Below are 24,057 nucleotides of genomic sequence, written 5' to 3'. Positions count from 1 at the left end.
AAAGCATGCTGCATCGTAATATAGTCTCAGGTCTGGGAGTCCAAAACCTCCCCGCTCTTTTATGTCAGTTAATAATTTATATTTAATCCGTGGCTTTTTGCCTTGCCATATAAATTTTGTTAAGTCCATTTTCCATTTCTTAAAGCAATCATCTTTACCTATTATGGGAATCATTTGAAAAAGGAACAGAAGTTTTGGTAAGATATTCATTTTAATAGCCGGCTAGGAAAAACATGAGATTAAAGGGAACATGATAGAGGGGAATAAAATTATGGATGTTGTGGATAGTGAAGTTTTTCTCACTCATAATCTCACATACTAGAACCTGCAGATCTCTGTTGAAGTTGAATTGTATAAGATTCAGGAGAGAGAAAAGTAAAGGGGATAAGACTAATGAAGTCAGGATGATTATATGCTGCCCCTAGGAGTGCAGGCAGAATGACTCTGTATATTGTATTTTTTCATATAAAAATTATATGCTGCTTAATCAGAAAACTGTCTAATAAAATAATCAAAAAGTATAGATAAAATAATCAATAAAGGACAGATAAAAATAAACAAAATTGTTAAAGAATCACCCCAATAGATACACAGATAAATTAAACACAGATAAAATCAGCAAAATCAGTTGCTAGGGAGCAAGAGTGAGAAAATATATATGGTTGGCTAGTGTGAAATGAGATGCTGACCAGATCAGTGTGTGTGTGTGTGTGTGTGTGTGTGTGTGTGTGTGTGTTGGTAGTCTTTTGTAATATGATGCCCTGTGTGAGGCTCAAATTTGGTGCCCCCAAATAGATCTTCTTAGTTATGGACCTTCTCAATTTTATGCCCCTCAGTTCGGCGCCCTGTTTCTCCCTAACCATCTTCCCAATTTGAAACAAGAAGGTATTAACAATGAGATGGCGGAAAGACCACGCCTGATTTTCCATCTTGTGTAGCTATTAACAGCTTGGGGGGATGTTGTTTGAACAGTGGATACGGCATGTGAGAAAGGGATAAATCTTTCTTCCTCTAATGCTCATTGGGCTCCCATGTTTGTTTTTATGTTCAACCTCCCCACCAGACATTGGGTGATCTGATCCTAGATCTTGAACGTCATATTCAGTTAGGCCCTAAAAAACCAGGCACAGCTGTTTTGGTTTGTAACTAGCATTTTTGGGTTGTAGGTACAGTGGGAGAGGTTGAGTATGCTGAAATTATATAATTGTTGAGTTGGCATTGTTGAGTTGCCAAGGGTCATCTATTCCAACCCCCTGAAATGCAAAATATTTGTGACCAACGTGGGGCTCAAACCCACGACCCTGAGATTAAGAGTTTCATGCTCTGCCAACTGAGCTATCCAGGCAAGGAAGTAGCATTGCTGGCCGATGATTCTCAAGGTTCTGTGTGGAACAGTCTTGCATGTGAAATACCAACTGGGAGTCTACAAAAATGCATTGGCTCTGCTTTGCCTTTCGATAGGCAGGGGTAGGAGGGTGCTAGAAGCTATTTCCCCCCAATTAAAGTTCATGTGTAGGCTGTGCTCAATTCTAGGGAAGGTTTTCGCATGCTGGTCCATACTCTAGGATTGTTTACTTTACTTGAATGCCCTTGAAGGCGAATTTGGTGGAACGCTGCTGGCTCCTCTTCTAAGCTGTAGGAAGGCAATTCTGTACACACTTACCTGGGAGTAATTCCAGCTGAAATGGATGAGACCTGCTTTTGAGTAGACTTATCCTTCCATCACTATCAGTTCTTCACATTTGTGGGTTTTCCCCCTGCCTACAAGTGCTGGTGTTTGATCAGATATAATGAGTGTGCTGCTACAGCTAGTTCCTCAGTGTTTACATTTCCAGTTTTGCTGCTATTCACTAGATGTCACTGCCTGTCCACATCCTATAAGAGCAGCAGCAAATATAATGAGAAAGGTTTGGCCCTTCTAGATTCCCACAAATGTTTAGGGCAATACCACTGGGCTATATACAGTATATATTTTAGCGTATAATAGGTTTAGCTTACAAAGAGGTAGTGGCGATGAATAACGTGTATTTGACATTTTCATAAAAGATGGAGCTTTGAAAAAGAGGGTTCCATTTTAATTCTATAGACTTACAGTCAGACCTCGGGTTACAGATCCTTCAGGTTGCGTTTCTTTGGGTTACGGACCGCCGAAACCCGGAAGTACCAGAACAGGTTACTTCCAGGTTTTGGCGGTCGTGCATGCGCAGAAGCACCGAATCACAACCTGTGTGTGCGCAGACGCACAGCTGAGGGTTGTGAACGCTGCGGGTTGCGAATGTGCATTCCGCACAGATCACGTTCGCAACCCGAGCGTCCACTGTATAAGCTTATAAGCCTATTCATTTTTGTTTCATTTGTCAGGCTTAAAAAATAGAATAAAACCCATGAGATGAGCTTACAGCCATGAGGCAGTCTGGACTGCAGCAAGCCATTCAAAAAGTTTTGACCCCCCTCTCCCCAATGCCATACTACTGTTTGTCATCACTGGTGATACATCTTCTCACTTTTTTCCTGTGAGTATGGATAGGTGTACAGGCCACTGCCTTTCTCTAAAATTACAGCAATCTGTTGATCAGAGTTTACACCCCAAATCAGGCATTTTCTATGTGCAATCTATAGTAATACACAAACAAAAGTTCAGACACAGAATAAGTTTATTATGGTATATGGCAAACATCAGACACTTTAAACTGTTCTCTGGTGTCCAAAAAATGGCTTCATATTTAGTAAGAAAAATAGTCTTTCTCCTTAATATAGCCTTTACATTGTAAAAGGAACATGTTTTGATAACAATCTTGGCTTTCAGGAAATTTTTGCTCTGTGCTCAAGGAATTCCCATTTCCCCTCTTCCCTGTAAGTCCATTTTTTCTAAGTTTCATGGATAGATTAAATATACCATACAAAAAAAAATTTCATTTGGCATGGAGGAATTTAAAACTTTGCATCCCCGTTTTTTTTGATTTAACAAAAATAAAATCCAGACCCTAGAAACTCTTTGCTTTTAATCCCTCATTATTATTTTTTTACAGACAAAAGTATCCTTTCAGTAGTTTTATTTAAGAACTCACGCACTAAATAGATATAAGACACATCCAATATTGTGTTCCTGATAGCAAGTGCATAGATTTTGTTAAGATTTTTGTTCTCCACTTGGAGAGCATGTTTCATGGTCAAAAGAAGGGATATTTCCCAGTGATTGTGCTAGAGCATATATGAGAGAGAGAGAGAGAGAGAGAGAGAGAAAGAGAGAGAGAGAGAGAGAGAGAGAGAGAGAGAAAGAAAGAAAGAAAGAAAGAAAGAAAGAAAGAAAGAAAGAGAGAGGAATAGGGAGGAGTAAGAATAGGCAGGTAGGAAGGAAAAGATAGAACGAAAGAAAAGCATAGGAGAAGGAGGGGAAAGGAAACAAACAGGACACAGCAAAGTTGTGAAATCACAACAGAGAATGAAGAACAAAAACAGCCAAACCAGCAGTACAGTCGATTCCTGATAAGTGAATAACCTGATTGCTTGTACACAATGCTTTATTCACTTATCAGGAATGAAACACAGTACACTGTTTTTTCCATAGCCTGATACCTAAGGACCACCAAATTGGATTGTGTGGTTTTTTTAAATAAAAAAAACATTAACACTCACTCCAGCGAGGTATTCAGAAATCTTTTGGACTTTGAAATAAAGCTCCTATGGTGAGAGAGAGAGATACTAGTGGCACAGCCCTTTGCTGTTAAGACCACAAAGAGGTTTGCCACTGCCATCAACTGGATATGGATTGCAGCCTAGGTGAAGCACAAGTGTACCTGAATTGTAGGTGGAGACACAGATACCTTCTAAATACAAGAAGGGCTGCCCTTACATCTTCCCCTCTGGAAAAAACAAACCACTTTGTTCTTGTAGATGTTCCTGTAACACTAAAGCCTGAATTTTGAAGGGCTAAGGGAATATGGAAACACTGTAATATCAAACATACAGCGGCTGCCATCTCAAAATGGCTCATCTACAGGAGCAAAGGAATCTCAGGTTGTTTGGGGTCCTTGTGCATATTAGCAAAGTGGAACTAGGAACTGGGAGCGCTAGAAGACCCTAGAGCTGCCACTCATGACTGTGGATTGAACAATGTGTTGTGTATGGGGTGGAGATTACCAAGACGCTGGTTTCCCCATGAGGCAAACGTGGGGGTAGAGGAGTACTTGGAGGGCAGAAATTGGGTGGGTAGGAAGGTGATGCTGAATGCCTCCCTCTGCTGCTATTTTGGCGAGATGGAGCGTGGTTCTACCCGCCGCCTTTGAATCAGGCCCCTTGCGGCTTGCATAACCCACCAAGCCCAATATAGACCACCAGCTCTGTAGGGTGACCCAACAGGAAGTCAAGAATAGGTCTACCATTTTTCAACTTTCCTGAGGTAACAGAGGTACCCCCCCCCCACTGTTTGCCACTTTGAATGGTATTAGGCAAACAATGAGCTTTATAAACTCCTGAAATAATAATAATAATCAGAGTCCCTGACTCTTCAAAGGTTTCCTGACCCTCCCCAACCTCTGCTTCATCATCTGAATGTTCCAGGCAAGATGTTGAAGTGACTTCAGCAGCTGTTGTACCATGGCAACTAACTCATTGCTATAACTAGCCCATGGAGGTGATTATGATTTACATTTCACAAATGTAAAGGTGCAGCTGAGAGACAATGAATGGCTTGGCAAAGGCCACCAAATAGCAGAGGTGGAATGTGGACCTAAATGTCCCATGTGTCGGCCATTGCATCCTATTGGTTCCAATCATCCCCCGTTTCATTTTTTAAAATGAATAATAATAATACTAGAGATGCTTGCATCTTTTACACTGAAATAAAATGATTGTCAGCACTTATCACAATTAAGGCTCGTGACACTGACCTGGGAAGATGAGTTCATTCCCAGCCATTCTTGTTTCTATTTTTACTTTTTAACAAGAGTGTCTACTTTCTTGTGACGTAGCAGGCACACTGTTGCATCATGGGATATGGTCCCATGATGCAGCTGTACAGATGAGGTACTTGGAAAAACAGAACCAGGGGCTGGGGCTGTGGGAAGCAGGCACCAGTGAAGCCATGTGAAAGGCAGCAAGAACAGCCCCCCCCCCCAGGAGGACAGCTCTTTCCCCAACAATTTGCGCCGCTTTCGAAACCCACAGACATAGAAGCTTGCAGAACAAGCTCCTCAGAACGGGGGGGGGGGTCATCGGGGGGGGGGGGGAGTTGCCAGAACCGTGAGAGAAGAGCTTCCATTGAACAATGTTTCTATTCTGAAGAGGTTGCCATTTTGGACTGTGTGTGACCGGCTCACACAAGTCAAGACCAGAAAATAAAAGTCACAAGGGAAGTCTGGACTCCATCTTATAAGAGCACTTTTAAATGGCCTTCAATTCCTGAGTTCGGGATAAAGGAATGTATGTATGGCTTGAATCCCAGAAAGCATGGGGTAGAACTTTCTCTATCTGCAGAACCCCTCCCCAACTTGATAAATTTGAATCTCTAATCAGTCGAATCGATAACGACAACAACAGCAGCAACAACAGAAATCCCACCCGGGTCAGTGGTATCGATGAAATGGAGACAGAATTTATAAGAGCACTGGGCGGAATCAAGATTGCACCAGCGACAAGCCTGCTTGCAGCTTGTTTTCGCGGCAGTTTGTTTTCTCTGATAAAAAGAGAAAATACAATTGTGGGCCAACCAGCCACTTGGCACCCAGGAGGGCAATAAATATTGTAATAATCACTTTTCTCCTTAGAAATTTGTGCCGTTTCATTATCCATAGCGTACCATGTATGCCAAGATCAAAATAATGCCGTTCGGCACCTATGGCGATGCTCTTTATTTTATTGTTGACTTCCACTAGCTTTTTCTGAGCTCACATGCCTCTGTATGTCTCTAACAAGCTTGTTCACCTGGTGGGGTTTTGGCTCAGGCTCTCCTACCTGGAGTTAAAACATTATTACTTCTGAGAAACAGTGGGCTAATTCCATATGCTGCCAGAGAACACAGAAACTTCTGGAAGAAATCCCAATATTTTCCACATTCTACTCCCATCAAGCAACTTTTTGGTATTAAACTTAATATGCTCCTGAAAAACAGAAACATGTAACTTTTCAGCCATTAATCAGAAGAAAACTTTACTTATGATTTTTGGTTTTTGGGTATAAAACACATGTGATTTTTCTAAAAATTATGACTAAAAAGGCATCTCCAATGTGACTTCAGGCAAGCAATTAGATAATCTTATATTATCAAAATGATTAAAAGCAGGGAATTGGGGGGGGGGGAGAGAGCAAGAAGTTGGGAGGTAAAATAGAGCAGGGGTATCTACAAATCTGCATTCACTCTCCAATCAGATGTTCACTTAGGTGGAATCGACTGTATCTTTTGTACACGACAAATAGAAGAAAAAAAATCAACAGGGACGTGAAACAGTGAGGTGTGCAGATGTATTACCAACACGGAATGACCACCAACATTACAACACACAGAGAGAAAGAGAGACAAGTATTAGGAAAATGGTTTAATATTGGAGACAGAAGCAAAAAACTGCATCACACAATAACATACGTTACAAAAATAAGTTTGACTGTTTCAACTACACGGTTATGTCCACAATGAAGACAGAAGAATCAGAAAAAACTTTTGATCTAAACAGCAAAAAAGCAAACCCCTACTTTTTTTTAACTAATACATTTATCCACATAAAGTGACTGTGTACTCCTAAATTCTAATTTATCTTTATATTGTGTAACAGCACAATACAGAATAAAAAGTGAAACTTACCGCTTGCTTTAAAGACAAAATTCTAAACACTAAATATAAGCAAAGGGAAAGAATTAAACCAAGCCAAAGTTTGTTTGTTTTTTTAAATTCTCTTAAACAAAACCAACTTTCTTTCTACCAACTGGAAATCAAACTTGAAAATCAGCCATGATCTGGAGGCCCACAAGAGTAAGCCACAAAAATTTCCATATTATTATTTTTTTAAATCTCCAGTATAAAAAGTTCCACTGGTACAAAATGCATAAGTACAATCAAGTTTTAGAAATAGGAAAGCCTGTGGTTTGTGTGGTTTGTGTTTTTTTTTTGGCTCAAATTCCATCAAACACCAAAATCCAAATTCATCAACGAAACAGAAACAATACTCAAATGGTCTTACAAGTTTCCCACTACTTTGCAGTAACTTTGGCTTTTCTCTGACAAAATTTCAAAAGGAAACCTAGGGGCACAGCCCGTTTGCGCCACAGATACAGCACCACCACCCATGCGCAGAGCGCATCCCCCATGGGGATCAACAGAACCCTGTTTCCTTCTTCTAATATCTGTTTGTACACAGCACAACAGGAAATGGTTGGGGAATTGCGAGGCCTGTTTCCTGGACGCGCATCCCTCCCCAGACCCACCTGGTTTTGATGCGCGTCTTTTGCACACAAGTAACTTTCCTCGGACAATGTGGGAAGGCCAATAATGCTCATGGGAGGATGTGCGTAAACCACAGAGAGAAGGAAATGGAGTTTTGTTGAGCTGATGGGACTCTTTTGTATATGGACACTGTACCCATAGAGCAAATGGATTATGTCACAAGGTCCAGACATTCTCAACTAAAAGAGAGTTATTCATAATCTACAAACAACATGTTCTCACAGCACAACACCCCGCCCGCCCACCCACCCTCCGGTACACAGGGTTACTTTTTTGTTTTGTTTTGTTATGACATCATTCAGAAAGATAATGAAAACTACAGCTTTTTAAAAACAAAACAAAAAAACCTCTTTTTTTAATAATTTGTTTGTTAATCAGCACTTAAGTTAATAAGAACAGAAACAGTAAAATGATTCCAGAGAGTAGCACAAGCCAAGGAATAATAATAACCCCTATGGTGAAAGAAAGATGAACTTGTTACTCCTTTGAAAAATGGCAATTTTGCTGAAATTGGATGATTTTGGTTGGAAAACTACTTCTTTGTGCTTTTGGAGTTTGGTTTTTGTAAAGCAAATTCCCCTCATTCGAATGATTTTCCTTCTTCTGCTGTAAAGCTCTTTGCACTCTTGCAGCTTCCCACCCCCCCACCCCCAGCATTTGATATTTTAGGAGTGACAGATAACCTATGCGGGATCAGAAAAAGCAAAAAAAAAAAAAAAGGGGGGGGGGAGAGTGTGTGGAGCACGCGTGCAAGTGTGAATACTGTGTACAGTTAAAGAGCTTCACTGGCTAGTTTTCCTTGTGGCAGTTTTCCCCTGTCAAAGAGGCAAGCCCAGGGCTGGCCCAAGACATTTTAGCGCCTGAAGTGTACCACAAAATGGCACCACTTCCCCTCTAGGGAAGAAGGGGCTGAGTGAAGATCTATGTCGAGGACAAGGGAATAAAGATCTACATTGGGACCTGCTGCCCCTGTGGAGTCTGCCGTCTGAGGCAGTTGCCTCATCTTGTCTCATGGCTGGGCCGGCCCTAGGCAAGCTGCTTTTAAAACATTATAGCAACTTACCTCTTTGGCCACAGGAATGTCAAGGGAAACAGTCAGCAAAGCTCCAGATCTGTTGATGCTTCTCTCCCTATCATATAAATCTCCCTTCTTTGGATCTCTGCCTTTGTCACTACGGAACTGGTCTAGGCCTGTGAAATTCTTTTCCGGTTAAGTTCAAGATTTCCCCCCATTGCAAACGAGTGTTGCTTTAAAAATAGCTAGCAATGGGGGCAGGGAACACCTGCCGCAGTTGACACATGCAAATTGACAAGGAGATCTAGAGTTCTTTGAGTTTGGCACCGGCTGGTTGCGTGGCAAAGGATCAGTAGCTGGGTTGCTCACACTGGGTGCAATCCATTGTGCATGGCTGCCATTTTAATGGGGCTTGTATGGGGCTTTGGTGCAAGTCCCATTGAAATGAATGGGGGGGGGAGTGTCCTCACTGAGTTTTTCTACACGAAAGGGATCCGAAGAGTTTGAAATAAAAGCACAATTATTTGGGAAATTTAAATGCCGAACAACAATATGTCCTGGAAAGACATATTATGATGATCCTATATTGTGGATCGGTATACATGTGATAATCCAGTAGGCAAAAATTGCTGCAAGAAGTACAAAATAGCCCTCAAAGGGTTTAGGAAGGCCCCAGCAGTAGTAAAAACATATGAGAATAACACAGAACATTATCTATAAGTGCGTGTGCTAGAAACCTTTTTTATTTTTTATTTTTTTTGCATCACTTGGATTCTAGTCCTTTCCATCCCAGGGCTTCTCTATAAAACAATCATTTGAAAGCAAAGAAGGGGTGTGTGATCATTATTTTGCATTTTTAAAAGATACTTTACAAGGGGGATTTTGGGGGCAGGAGAAAAGCAAGGGAAGGTTTGACTGAAGTAGGAACAGACAATGGGGAATGATTATGGCACTTTCATCAGTAGCTTATAGGGCTGCTGACATATTTTGGCCTGAAAAGGGGATGATCTGCCAGAATAGAAGACCCAAATTTGGTTTAGGAGTAGGAATGTTATCTGATCCAAAGTAAAAATTAAAAAAGCCATGAAGGGTGTTATCAACATCTTTTCTTGTTTTCAGTTTCCTGGGCTCTTTCCTGCAAACACTCAGGATTCGCAGAATCCCTCTCTTCTCTCTATGAAAACAGTTTCTCCATAGTGAATGTTTGCAGGGCTGTGCCCGTATATTGTTGCGACAGAGAATAAGGGATACAAAATAGGTAAGGCAAAGATACCTTTACGTTGGACCACTTTCTGTTGATGTAGCATGCAAGCTTCTGAGTTATGCAGAATGCTTCCATCTAGCAAAATGGAACACTGTGGCAATAAGTTAGGCAAATGTAACGTTTCATTTCAGAGAGATACACAGAGAAAGTGCCACCTGTGCTTGCTCCTGCACTAAATCAAATACGTGACGCGTTAAGGGCGGGTAGGAAGTCCTACACCAGACTTCCTCAACCTCGGCCCTCCAGATGTTCTTGGCCCACAACTCCCATGATCCCTAGCTAGCAGGACCAGTGGTCAGGGATGATGGGAACTGTAGTCTCAAAACATCTGGAGGGCCGAGGTTGAGGAAGCCTGTCCTATTGTTAAGGACACAAGCCAGAAAGCTTTGATTCGCTGTAGCTACTCTCCATATGGCCGTTGCATGTTCAGAAATGTTTGCCTGCTCTTCACACCTCGCATGCGCATTGTGGGGAACACCAGCATGGATGCAGCAAACCTGTCGTCTACGGAGTGCGTGCACTGATAAGCCCTAACTGACGGCAGCTCCCGGTTGCATTTGCAAACAACAGCACATAGATGTGATTTGCGATTGCAGTGACACACCTGCGTGACGCCAGCGCAACGACTCTGACCGATTATCAACCCATGAAGCTTAGCGTCCAGGCATGCCCGGAGGCTTCCATTTGCCTAGCAGAACTTCTGCCCTTGCTCCGAACCACTGCCCCCCTCTCTGACACTTTCCGTGTCGACTCCCCTGAGTTCAAAAAGTGATATGCCATGCCGGGTGGGAAGGGGAGAGACTCTCATTAAAAGAAAATCCGAAGTGCTTACCATTCTCTCACCCAGTTGTGCTTGCAAGTTATAAAAATAAATAACTTCAGAGCAAGGCAGAAGTACTTGCTGGATACCTGGAGATGGTTCAAGGGTTGTTTTGGTCTGTGGTCCAAGGCATTTTGGAACGAGGTGGGCATCGGCGTACCTCTTAGGACACCATGTTTTAAAGTTTTGTGCTTTGCTTGGATAATATATATGCACTGGCTCGTTAGTACATAACTGAGCCTTTTTTCCTTCTCCCCTGCTGGTGTGCCATCATACCCTCCAACGACCTGCTGCTCAAAATCAAAAGGCTCGTCTTTTTGGTCCTGAGCTCCTGGGGGAGCCAGCTGAACTCGTGCCCGAATGCCGGACCAAAAAACCAGGACATTCCAAGATCCAGGATGGCTTCCATAATTCTGGGTTGAGGGGTTGAATGGAATGCCTTGTTTATTACAATTATTTCTGTCATGCCTTTCTGGATACAGACCCCTCCAATACATAGATCTAATGGGACCTGATCCAGTCCAGGTTACCTGCACTAAGAGTGCAAACAGCTTGTTTGCTGTGGAAACATCTGAGCCCATGAAAGTGGGTGGTTCGTGTGCCTGGTTTGTTCCCAAGACTAGCTGAGTGACTGCAAGATTTTTCCCTTCTACCTTTCAAAGAGTTTTGCAGCAGTTCAAAAGTTTGCACGCTCCATTATCAACAGAAATCAGGTCAGCAAATTATACTGCCCCACCTACTTTGCATCCATTAAATCTGCATCAATATATGACGGACAATTCAGGCAGATAACACATCAAAGCATTGCGACATGTGTAAACCTCATCCATGAAAGTAGTTTTTTTTTTTAATCTGCAGTGCACAATGAAGATTCATCCAGGAAGTTCTAGTGCATTGGATTTAAGCAAAAGTTTATTTTATTTCATTACAAAAATATGTTTTCCCCCTTAATGATTTCAAATGGTGGGTTTACCTCTCCTACCTAGGAGTGGTCATACAATACATAATTAAAGAATTTATTTTATTTTATTTTATTAATACTGAGTAGCATATTCCAGCAGCATATTAAAAGCTCTTTTAAGAAAAGACAAAAAAACCCCAAAGGCCTAAAAAGGAGATCTACAGTTACTATTTTTAAATATTTTCTTTTTAGTTATAGATACAGAAGAAATTTAGACAGCAGTAAAATATTATTATTATTATTATTTTGTCCTTCAGGTCTGCCCTGTGCATTTTTCTGATTTCAACCATGTATTAAATAAACCACAAAAAGTAAGTATATATATATTTATAGCTATAGATATATATATATATATGTATATATAAAAATAAACAGCAAAATGGTGAATGTATAAAAGTATTAACACTCAAGACAGCTCTGGGTGGAAAGGGTTAAAAGTTCAAAACTTTCTCACCTTAGAGGTTTCCATACATTATGAAGAAATTACATTGTGAGGTTTGCTTTCACAGCGTTGATGTGCAGAGTGGTTAGAAAAGTGAAACATGGGCACTTATACAATGTTTTACAAAAAACATCCAAGAGAAATAACAAACAACAACAACTTCAGGCAACAAGACCACAGGATAGCAAGTTAACAAACTTTTTAACCTCTTTTTCCTTTAAATATTAGGGATTCATACAAAACACATAGTAAAATACCCATGTTATCAAATTACTTCACACAGGAAACACACTGAAGCTCTAGGAAGAAAAGTACCTTTGGAATTTGGCACTGAAGATTTTTTCACTGATTTCTTTTTTTTATTATTATTTCTTTAAAAGAAAAAAAAAACTGATCACATTTTGCTGAACACAAACACATCTAAATTGTCCACAATAATAATTTAAAAAAAAATATGACACCAATGCGTCACAGAAGCCAACACAAACTTAGTCTGGAATAGTTTTATTTTCCACATGAAAACTTATTTTTTTTTTAAATTTTAAGCAAACAACTTTTTTCATTTTTTGAAATTTGTTTTTTTTGTTCTGTTGTTGATATTGTGTTCAAGTAAAAACCAATTTCAAACCTGTTGCTTATAAACACAGAACACTTAAAGACCGTAAGACCCATGATGAAACCACAACTTAATTCACAGAAGCACCAATGGAACAACAGCTAACAGTAGCCTTTCTCCTGTACATTGAAACAGTATAAAATATAGGTAATTTTCATGTGCATTAATTCATGGATTGTCTAACTTGTGAGTCAGTTCAGCAAAAGGTGACGGAAATAGGTAGCATTTGCCCTAAAACAGGGTAAATTTTTTTTTTTGTTATACTAATCTACAAAAAGTGGTTCTATATATATATTCTTAATGAGAAAGTGAGCCACCTAAAATGGCCTTATCAAAAAACTTTACACTGCCTGAAAAATGTAAAAACTATTACAGACCTCTAGAGACTTAAAATCAGACAGTTCTTCATTTCAAACTGTTTTGGAAGTAGTCTGTTAGAAACCAACATTCTGTCTCTGGACACATATTGCTATTGTCATCAATGACCAGCCAGAATGCCAATCTCTGTATAATACTTTCAAGTCTGGTTTTTTTTTTATTTGAACACAAAAAGAAAAGGGGGGAAAAAAGGGAAAAAAGGAACAACTAAAAAACCCTAACAAAACATTTTGCCACAGGTTGTGTGTGTGTAAATTTTTTTTAAAATTTAAATAATCCTATTATTAATTTGACTAGTAATAAATTTTGATCTTGCATAAATGCAGCAATGCTTTTCACATTGACTTCCCAGAATTCGTATAGCTAGATGAGGTCACATGCAAATTTCAAAGGTTCAAACTATAGATCAAAGGTCAGTAGGAGAACCAAATTATGATGTGAGGTCAGAAAGACATCAGAAACAATGACGGGACGATGAAACTTTTTTTTTTTTTATAGACGCCACAGGGACATGCTAGGCAAACGATGAGCTAACGAGCATGAAGATGTCTAGGGAAAAACAAGGAAGAGGAAAAAAGTTACGGAGAGTCTATGCAGCAGAAACAAAATCATTTTTTTAAAAAAATGGGTGCAGGAGAAAACTAATGCAAATCTTGCATCATCAGAATATCAGCCATTCACGCAGTTTGCATTAACGGTACACTTGGCCAACAACGACGGCACAATGAAGGACCCCCCAAAAGGAATCCATCTGAAAAGGAGTTAGAGAAGATGGATTCGTGTTTTATTTGGGGGGAGGGGGAAAGAATAAAGAACCAGTTTCAACAAATGCAACGTAAGGGGGGTGCTGTGTTGGAGTGGGTTGGGGGAAGGAGAGAGAAAGAGAGGAGAATAGTCCAAGACAACTAAACTTTAAACTAGATAATGGAAACTACGAACAGGTTAACCAGACAAAATACAAACAGGAGGATAAAAAAGCATGTAGGATGTAGAATTCAACGGTGAAAAAGCACCCATTGTTGGCACAGATACTCCAGAGACGACTTCAAAAGGATCTAGCTAGCAGAGAGAGCTGCTCTTTAGGTATCCAATAAGTTAACAATAGGCAATAAATAACTTCCATTATTTCTGAGGCAGTAAAAATTTTTGTATAAAAATAGAAATGCTTTTTACAAATAAAATTTACAGGCCTGTGGCTTTCTTTTGTTATCTATTATTATTATTAAATTTTTTTTTATCTTTCAAGAAACATCAAGTATTGTCACTCTTTTTATTTATTTATTTTAAACCCTGTAGCTTTAGAAATGGATCTCTAAGTCTTTTTTTTTTTTACACTAAAACTCTAAAAAACAAATCCCCTAAGGACTCTAAAAAAAAGAAGAAAGAAGAAAAGAAAGAAAGAAAGAAAAACCGCAAGTGAAATATATAAAGATGACCAGTGTTTTAAACAGGATAATATAACATCACGTCAATCTGAAACTCTTTTAAGAACGAAAAATAGTCAAGCCCCCTTTAATAAAAATCGAACTGAAGTAAATGTAAATAATTGGTGTTGTTTCTAAATGAGTTCCTCTCCTGGCACAGGGCCATTGATAGTAGCCTATTAACTGCTGGTGCCATTTGGATATAAGTCTAGGTTCAGACGTTTCCCGCTTTCATTATCCCCATCAAAAGTATTAAGGACACCCAGGCTGAGAAAGTTAAGCTGCAACATTTGTTCTCTCGAAAAATTTGATTCTTTTTAAGATTTGGGAGGGTGCGTGTTTATGTGTGTTATCCTTGTCAGGTTGGTTTTTTTTTTCTTTTTTCTTTTTCAAGTCAAGTTTCAAATTCAAATAAAGTAATACTGTTCAGTTAGGTTAGCCAAGTTTCCCTTATAGCGGGTGGGGACAATGGAAGCAAGTATTGTGAAAAAAAACACACAGCTGTCTCTTGGCGGTGGTTGGCAATGTGTTCTTATGTTCTTTCTCAACCTCCCCAAGGGGATGATGGGATTTGCTCAAGGGACTTACCCTAAGAAATCTAAATTAATAGCAGTAAGCTTCTGGGGTAATGATCAGTAAGGTTTGCTGTCGTTTTTGGAGCGCTTCAGCTGAACTTTCAAGCGTTTCATCCCAATCTGAAAGCCGTTCATAGCCTGTATAGCAGCTTGCGCAGAGACAGGATTGTCATAGCTAACAAAACCTGCAATACACAAAACGGGTTGGGGAGGAAAAGGCATAAGTGTCAGCAAAAAGCAACAACTGCTGTAAAGTGCTTTTACTGTATAGGGAATAGGGATATTCGTTGTATATATTTATGGTTGCATTTCAATTTGGGCAGCCCCATTCATCTCCTTTTTGATTGGTTACTGTTTCATTCGTTTTTCATTCGTTTCATTTTGTTTTGATTACAATGGAAACTTAGCCCACCTTCTGATTCCTATAACTTTGGTGCTTGGTTTTAATCTGTTAACTTAAGGAAGTCCACAGAAGCTGCTTGGTTCCTCCTCCTACCTCCTTTGTCCCGAAGAAATTTATTTGTAGAGTAAGAGAGTCTCCCCATGAACAATATGGAACTAGCCATTGGGCACTTCTGGGAGGGTGGGAAAGCACCATAAACTGGGCTTGAATCCTAAGATAATTTAAGGAAATTTCTGCTAGTCATATGCCATATACAGAACCAAGTTACACTGAGGCAGCATACATTTAAGTGTGAATATTGCATTGATATTTTTTCCACAGCAATTCTAAAATGCTGTGTCTTAAAGTTATGGGTCTTTTGTAACAATGGACCTTTTCCTGATGTACTTACAATTATTATCTTTCTAGTACGGTAGCCTGTATCCTAGTACACATAAATTTGACAAAGTATTTCATGAAGTATCATTACTTGGGGAGGCTGCCTGTGTGGTTTAGAAACCTAGAAGATCAGGGTGGGGATCTAAGTCACTCAGGAGGTTCCCACTTCAGAAACAGCACGAGAGCAATCAGATGGAGATGTGTGGCAACAGATGGGGAGGGTGCGTGTCTAAAAGTCTGGCCCCACAGTCCCATTCCAATCATGATGCCCCTGTTAGAATTCCTGCTCCATGATTGCAGTCATGGGATTGTTGTCTATCACATGACGGTGTATGTTTTGACTCCACACAGTGGGAAGTGATGGAGATAGGATGTTTGTGTTACTGTGTTCCGTGAAGTGGGACTATTGTCCTTTGTTCTTTTTATCTTTGCTGTCTGATGCTAGAGAGAGAGGGAGCCATGTTGCAGTGCTCCATGTGTGTTTATATGTAAATAAAGTAGATTAGCCAAAATGCTGAGTTGCTGGGGTTCTGTCACGTGCATGATGGACAAACTCTGTGGATCCTTAAGTGTGCCAGTGTTGGTTGGCATCGGTCGCTGTGATGTTTGGGCTGAAGAAAACTTATGAAGCTCCCGAATGATCGACCAGGAGGGAGAGAACATGCCAGTCGGGCATGTGTCTCTGCCAGGGTCCTACTTGAGTGTAGGCTGAACTCCTGACAGCCCCTTCATGTCAGCAACCCATGCAGAGAGCTGTTTATTACAAAAAGAACAGTAAGTTCCTGTAGGAAACCCTCCTCTCAAGGAAACCAGCTTTCTAAAAGGGTCTCCCTAGACCCACTTCATACTGCCCAGGGAAGTGGGGAGTGGACCCTCCAAGTGTCCCGATTTCCCAGGGGCAGTCCCAGAATTACAGAAGCCACCCCAATGTTTTCTGGTTTTGATTCCTCAATCCTGTAAGTTAGGCAGAGAGGCCGCAATTGGCTCAAGGCGACCAGTGTAGATGTGCATAGGACATCTATGTGTGCAGTGAGATCAAACGCAGGAGAAGTTTCCTTGTATAGAATAGGGTGTCTCTAGTTTCATCTGAAAAATGTTGGAGAGTATGGAATTGTCATGCATCTTTAAAATTAGAATGTCACCATTTGCTATATATTGTATGTCCGATGTAGGGGGATGTTGCTAACACACACACTCACAAAAATAAAAATAATTGTGTAGTTTCCTAAATCCAGAAGAGAGGGCTTAAATATAATTTGCAAGTAATGAGTAAAACGTGAAGAGTAAAACAATAAGAGAATAAGCCTAGGACTTGCTGATCAGAAGGTTGGCGGTTCAAATCCCCGTGACAGGGTGAGCTCCCATTGCTCGGTCCCTGCTCCTGCCAACCTAGCAGTTCGAAAGCACGTCAAGTGCAAGTAGATAAATAGGTACCACTCCGGCGGGAAGGTAAATGGCGTTTCCGTGCGCTGCTCTGGTTTGCCAGAAGCAGCTTAGTCATGCTGGCCACATGACCCGGAAGCTGTACGCTGGCTCCCTCGGCCAATAAAGCGAGATGAGCGCCACAACCCCAGAGTCGACCACAACTGGACCTAATGGTCAGGGGTTCCTTTACCTTTAATAAGGCAGTCTGATCGTATAATAAATGGCATTCCCCCACATAGGATGTAATTACTTTTATGTGCCTCGCACTTTTTTGTTGCGCATGTCTGAATAAAATAGTAAAAATAAAAATATGATTCAACTGCACCTTTGAAGGTTAATGCCAGTTTCTGTGGTAGGGGAAATATTTCTCTATCCATCCTCCTTTCATTGTGCACAAACCATAGGAACACCTCCCTCATGAGACGTATAGAAATGAATGAGGTTGGTGCAAGATGGCAAACTCGTGTGCGACCTCCATTCACATCTATTGGTGCTTCCATGGCACATGGGCCATTCAAGAAGTGCAAGTAAATTTAGATGATATGGTGGGGTTGAGAAATACATACTGGCATATTGATGCCCGGCCATGTCATGTGGATTCAATGAAAAATGTGCATGTGTGGGCACCATCCATTTCACCAGAAACACCCATCTCGAAGCAGCCTTGAACCCTAGGCTATGAAGGGTGCCTTTGGTTTGGCTGCCTTGCAGGGGCAGCCGTAAAGACCTGTGGTTTTCTTTTCCTGAAGTGAAAACCCAAGAATGCAAATATTGATTATTGGGGAGAAGTATCTCAAAGAAGCAGCAGAACTGACATGAAGATAATCAGATCTGCCGAGAGGCAGAGAGAGAGATATTTGTGTTTGGATGTGCAAGCTATTGCACATTTAAACCATGCACATGTGAGGGACAGCAATGCTTTTGTTGTGATTTATAATGTATTGAGGAATACCTGTTGTCCTGAATGGAAAACAAGATGCTCAGTTTCAAGACAGAATGCTAGAATTGTCGAGTTGGAAGGAGATAGGCAATAACGCAAGAATGCAACGATTTAGATATGCATTGTGAAAACAGCATATTACTTCCACATCACTCTGAACGCGAGGGGCCAGCACATGGGATGCTGAGTAAAAAGGGGACAGATCCTGTGCGTCTCTATTGTCTTTGTGTGTCGAACATTACATACCAAAGCACTTGCTCAGATTGGTCTGTTTGTCAATGAAGACTTTAGCAGAAATGACATTTCCAAAAGGCATGAACATTTGCAGAATGTCCTGGTCTCCAAACTCCTGTGGGAGGTGATAAATGAAGAGGTTTGCTCCTTCTGGACCTTTAAGAAAAGAGGAAACCATCAGAGATCAGCTGCTTTTGTTTTGTATTGAGAATGTTCACTGAAGAGCTGGACATTTCCATTTTAGGCTTCTGAAACACACATGTGTACAGGAAGATGCCACAAGCTACACTAAAAATAAGTTTGACTTTAACTTGAACGCCACTTCAGTTTTCTAGAAAACAAAGTAGCAACACTTGCAACATTTCTTACTAACTTCCCAAAGGCTAAGGAGAGCTTTTATATACAGTGGTGCCTCGCAAGACGAAAAGAATCCGTTCTGCGAGTCTCTTTGTCTTGCGGTTTTTTCGTCTTGCGAAGCAAGCCCATTAGCGGCTTAGCGGATTAGCGCTATTAGCGGCTTAGCGGGCTTAGCGGATCAGCTGATAAGCGGCTTAGCGGATCAGCTGTTAAGCAGCTTAGCGGCTTAGCGGATCAGCTGATAAGCAGCTTAGGAGCTTGGGAAAAAAGGGGGGGAAAGGGGGGAAAAAACCGCAGCGAAGCGAGCCTATAGGAAATTCGTTTTGCGAAGCACCTCCAAAACGGAAAACCCTTTCGTCTAGCGGGTTTTCCGTCTTGCGAGGTATTCGTCTTGCGGGGCACCACTGTATAAGGGTTGCTGTTATTTCGGGTGGGTTTCAATCACATACCACCAAATTTACGTTGTGTAGTTGTGGTTGATTTCGTATCTTGTGCAACAAATCCACTCCCTGCCAAATAGACTTTTTGTAATAAGCAAAGTAAGGGGGGAAAGCACTGGAAATTGTGAAATAACAATTGCTGGGCTCACTGTAATATAATGTCCCTGCAAACAAATCAGAACGAATACTCAATAAATAGCCAATGCCGTCTAACCTCCCTGTAAACTCTATGCAAACAAATCAGGATGAATGCTCAATAAACAGATTGTCTAGTACCGAACTCGGCCACAAGAAAATGCATTTACTAGGTTTAGGAATGGGGAGAAATTTGATTAAGTTTGCACTTATAGGAGCACCTACCAAATTCACATTTTCTGAAACAGCAAAAACAAAGCCACCCTCTAATATTTGCACCTCTCCTAATTTTGCAGCACAGTTTCCTGGCCAGATAACATGTACAAAATTGTACATGCTAGGGCAAAGTGTGCATAAAAATGTGTGTATTAGTGAAAATGTATACAAAAATGCATGACGTTGCTTTGTAGAAATTTGGAGAAAACTGCATACAAAGATGCTGATGAATTTACAGGAGGATCCTGGGTTTTTTTTTTTTTTTAAAAATGCAAATGGCTGCAGAAATGTGGAGAAGTAAATTTTAAAACCGGGAAAGGAGGAAATGAGAGAAAACTGATAGATTCCTCCATCTCTAATGGGGTTGGGTTGAGAGCAGCAGTATGGCTTTTCTGCCTCCTCCTCCCTCTCTCTGAGGGCTCCCATATCCTTTTAAAGAAGCCATTATTGAAGGATGGGTGGACCATTTGGAATAACATGGAATGTGTTGAAGGAAGCTGCTGTATGAGTAGTGAATTGGCAAACTTTCCTGGGGGTGGGATTTGCTCATGCAGATGGGCCATCTCTTTGTGCAAGTGCTCCTCTGAACCCCCATTTATTTGCATGTTTACTAGGGAAAAAATGCTTCTTTTCACAACATCTGCCCTTTGGTCAATGATAATAGTAATTAACTACCATACCTTTCATTCATTTGTTCATTTATTTTTTGGGGAAAGAATATAAGCTGCTTAGTAAAATCTCTTAAGCAGTGCATCTAAATCGATTATCGATCATGCATCAATAAAATCAGTTTTAAAAACAACTCTATATAACTAAATCACGTGTCTTGAGTAGGCTTCTTGGAATAAAAAGGTTTCCAACAGGGATCTAGAAAAGTATAGCAAAGGCGTTGTCTGGGCACTCCATGCAGGAACCCTTCAGATTAGGAAATGATATGGAACAATTGCCTCCAATGATTATGTACATGATGAGTTTACAAAAATAGCAAAACCATGGAGAATATATCTAATTTGGGGTACTGATGCCTGCAAAACCCCCTTTTTTCTGCTATGGAACTGTCCTGACCCCATTGCTTTCATGACAGTCAAAATGAGGGTGCTACTTCCTGGTACACACTTTTTCCTTCCAGTTTAGATTTAGCAAGAAATATTATTGGTAATTCTGGAGTGATGTTAATGAGAGATGACTTGAGAACTAACACAGCAATGGGAGCTTTATCTTGGACATATCTTGAAAGGAGAGCGGGAAACCAGTTTTGGAAATCGTATTCAATTGAATCAATTTGGTAACAATTTGGAAAACCAATTTTAAAAAATGGCCAAAAAGAGAGAGAGGAAGAAATGAGAGTGTGTGGGGATCCCCTCCAATAAAATAACATAGTATCCCCCTCTTTGCCTTGGAGATCAGGGAGACAGAAGAGGGATGGATGAGGGGAGTGAAGAGGGCAGAGAGTGTGAGACAGAAGCCTTGTTTCATTAAGTATCTTATAATTAGTATTAATTTATTCTCAGTGTTAACTTACTGGGGTTTATTTTGCTCTACTTGCACTGAGTACGAAGCAATCAATCATTTGTTTGCTTTCCCTCAAGACCCTCAATTAAATAAGGAGCCCTTCAATGTAACGGCGATAGATCTTGTCATTAACCTCCAGACGCAGTCTAGTTACCAAAGCCACGTGTTTGCAGTATACATGGAACCCAGACGGAGGAGCTCCCTTCGCACACAAGTGTGTGTTTAAAAAACAAAGCACATTTCTTTATCAAAATGGCTGTTTGGCAAAAGCAGCCATGTGTGTTTTCACACTTCAACAAAGGATGGCAAAATTTATGAAGCAAATGCCATTGAGAGAAAATTTGGAGTCTGGGAAATTAAATGTTTACAGGCCACCTATATACTCCTCGTGCAGAATGTTTATTTACATGCACACATACACAGATATATAGGTAAAACTAAACTCCAGTTCTTATACCATCATTGCCTTACTAAAACTGTGAGTTTGGAATTGAAGTTGGGAAGCCTGAATTCGCTCCCACTGTCCTAAACTGAAGTTTTGCAAGAGTCAGGTTTAGTGGGGTAATGGGCTGTGTACAAGTTACTTGGTTTAAAACCTACCCGTTTCAAATAGCATTTGCAAGTCAGTGAGGGGGCATGGATGTCTTCATATAGCTTTTGATTTCAAAGCGTATGGGGGGACGGGGACATATCATTCTCAAAAAACTGCAGGATAGATGTGAATTGTGGATAATGTTATGTGCACATAAGTTTCATAAATCAGTGGTGAGAGTACCCTAGATGCAGAGTGAGTAGGAATGTATAAAAAGCCTGAATAACCCTCATTTCCAAGGTGAATCTTCTGTGTCTGGGCCTCTTTGAGATAAGGATAATAAAAAAAACCCAACCTTTCAAAATGAAAGTAAGCAAAACGAAAGAGAGGCCAAATACAATGATTAATCTGATTTATAATTTTCAAAAGAAACCTAGTACGCACATCTTGCAATGTATTTTTTTTCTGTGTCAATTGTGCTTAATTTTCAGTTGCCCCTAGTGCTGCGATTGGAGTGGAAGGATGGAACATGTGACTGCTTAGCATATAGTAAAGATAATAATGTAAATTCAGGGAAGGGACCACATGCCAGTTGTGTTGAGGCTCACATTGGAACAACGATCTCCTCTTTGCTTTCCTTTGTTTCCCATTCACCCTTGACCAAACATGCTTACCTTCCTTCTGGCTGCCCGCAGCACTTTGTTGTTGTAACAAGCTCTGACTGTACAATGTCGGCAGTGCCGCCGCGGCATACTGCTGAATCCCTGAGTAGGCTTGGGTGAGGGCATCCATTGTGCCAGCTGTACCATTCGTCAAGCCTGTTGCACCGAGTCCTCCGTTCAGGGCGGCCATACCTGAGAGCATTTGAGCAACTTTACAAAAAACCCAACAATAGAGAAAAGAAATTGCACTTATTCATTAGTGCTTTCCAAACGTCATTGGCATTAATATGACACCGATGACAATGGCCATGCATGCAAAATAAAAATCCAGACAAATTCACCAGATGGCACATAGAGAACAGCAGCAGAAACAGCAACAACATCCCCCCCTGCCCCCATTCCCCCAAAATGTGCAAACACGAGACTTTGATAGAGAAATGACTTCGGCTACCAACTCGGTTTTCACATACAAGCTGTCGCTGGCACGTTTTGGGGTCATCAGGATGGCTCTGCTACAATGAATAGTTGACTATGGCTATATTCTTTCTGAGGAGGCAATTTATCTGCCCTGGCACCTCGTGCAATGGGCAAAGAGCATGGTAAACTGTAGTACTCTTCATCACAGCCTGAATTTCTGCGTCAATTTATTATTTTGTATGGAGAAAGACTTTGGCTCCCACCATCAGCATGAAGTGATACAACCCAGACCAGGGATGGGGAACTTTTGATCTTTCCAACTCCCATCAGCCTCAGCCAGTGTGGCCAATGGCCAGGGATGGTGGGAGCTGTAGCCCAATGGAAAAACTACATTCTGAGCACCACTTCTGCTTGAACTGAAACTGGTCCTGCTTGGCATCCATACCAGTTGGCTGTGAAGAAGTCCCTTTTCCCGGTTGTCCATCCTGCGATGGGATCACGGCTCAGCGGTAGGGTACATGCTTTACATGCAGAAGGTTCAGCCTCTGAAAGCCGTTCCAGTTAAAACTACCTGAATCTCAAGGAGCAGGTGTCGAGAAAGACCTCTGCCTGAGACTGTTGTCGCAACATGTTCATTGGCTTCTTCTGCGCAGCCTGCACACCTGTGTGCAAGTGCATATGCTCACACTCTGTGCAAAAGCATTGGCGAACGCACGGTGGGTGGAGTCTAGAGGGTGGAGGGTGATTTCAGCCCTCCGCCTTTGCAAATTTGCCACAATCAGTTTCATTCTCTGAGCAAGGCTTTGAACAGACCAGATGGCTGGGAGACTAAGAATGGCAGGAATAAGCCGCTTTGCGGTGACGTGCCTTTCCAAAAAGGTATAAATTCTTGAATGGATGGATGGATAAATAAATAAATATCCCGTTGAAAAGGATTCGCGCTAGGGTTGAGAAAGCAGCCAAGGAAGAGATGACAATGCAGGGCGTCTCCATCAGGTTCAGCCGAGAGACCAGCAACTTTTAGCTCCTTATCTTTTTGAACTTTTCCATTCCAGCTGGTCATTATAAGAACCCCGTAGCTGATAACCAGCACCTGAGTTTGCTCCCCCCACCTTATTTTTCTGTGTTGAGTCTTTTGTAGTATATGAGGTTGAGATCACTGACTGTCTTATTAACCACTATCTGGAAGCTGTCTGGGAAGCGACTCCCCTTTGAGGCAGCTGAAGAATGGGTTAAAAAACACACACCCTATTTTAAAATAAATACATAGATGCCTCACTATGCCCTGGACTCCTGGGCTGCTGCCACCAGTTGGAGTAGTAGACATAAAAAGGTAAGTAAATCAATGGATGGGCTTGGTACGAGGCGGCGCCATAGGTCTCTGAATCTTACAAATTCCCCAGAAATATTCAGAGTGAGGAACCGGTAGTATAAGTTGAGCTATGCGAAGCAAAGGAAATGCCTTGGGGGGAAAAT

At 41.1% G+C, this 24,057-nt stretch overlaps 1 protein-coding gene and 1 long non-coding RNA gene across 51 annotated transcripts in view; one reads left to right on the top strand and one right to left on the bottom strand.

Moving 5' to 3' along the window:
• The first annotated feature begins 2,475 nt into the window (after positions 1-2,475).
• Positions 2,476-14,444, top strand: LOC310826318. Its single transcript, XR_014555736.1, has 2 exons — positions 2,476-11,806; positions 13,430-14,444. It is a non-coding gene; the product is annotated as an uncharacterized lncRNA (long non-coding RNA).
• Positions 7,770-24,057, bottom strand: part of CELF2 (CUGBP Elav-like family member 2) — a 524,207-nt gene continuing 507,919 nt past the window's right edge. For 25 of the 50 annotated variants that reach the window (XM_083700387.1, XM_083700403.1, XM_083700399.1 and 22 more), the window contains 4 exons: positions 22,177-22,356; positions 18,323-18,466; positions 14,944-15,115; positions 7,770-13,480 (listed from right to left, as the gene is read on the bottom strand). In XM_083700387.1, coding sequence (XP_083556513.1) covers positions 14,988-15,115; positions 18,323-18,466; positions 22,177-22,356 — 452 coding nt within the window. In that variant the 3' untranslated portion in view covers positions 7,770-13,480; positions 14,944-14,987. Of the gene's footprint in view, positions 15,116-18,322; positions 18,467-22,176; positions 22,375-24,057 lie in introns of all 50 variants that reach the window. The other 25 variants (XM_083700388.1, XM_083700398.1, XM_083700404.1 and 22 more) reach the window with 3 other exon arrangements.

The sequence above is a fragment of the Podarcis gaigeae genome (genome assembly GCF_964106915.1).
Source record: "Podarcis gaigeae genome assembly, chromosome: 10".
Classification (NCBI taxonomy): Eukaryota; Metazoa; Chordata; class Lepidosauria; order Squamata; family Lacertidae; genus Podarcis; species Podarcis gaigeae.
The sequence above is the reverse complement of the archived record's forward strand: the minus strand, read 5'-3'. Positions and strand labels throughout refer to the sequence as shown.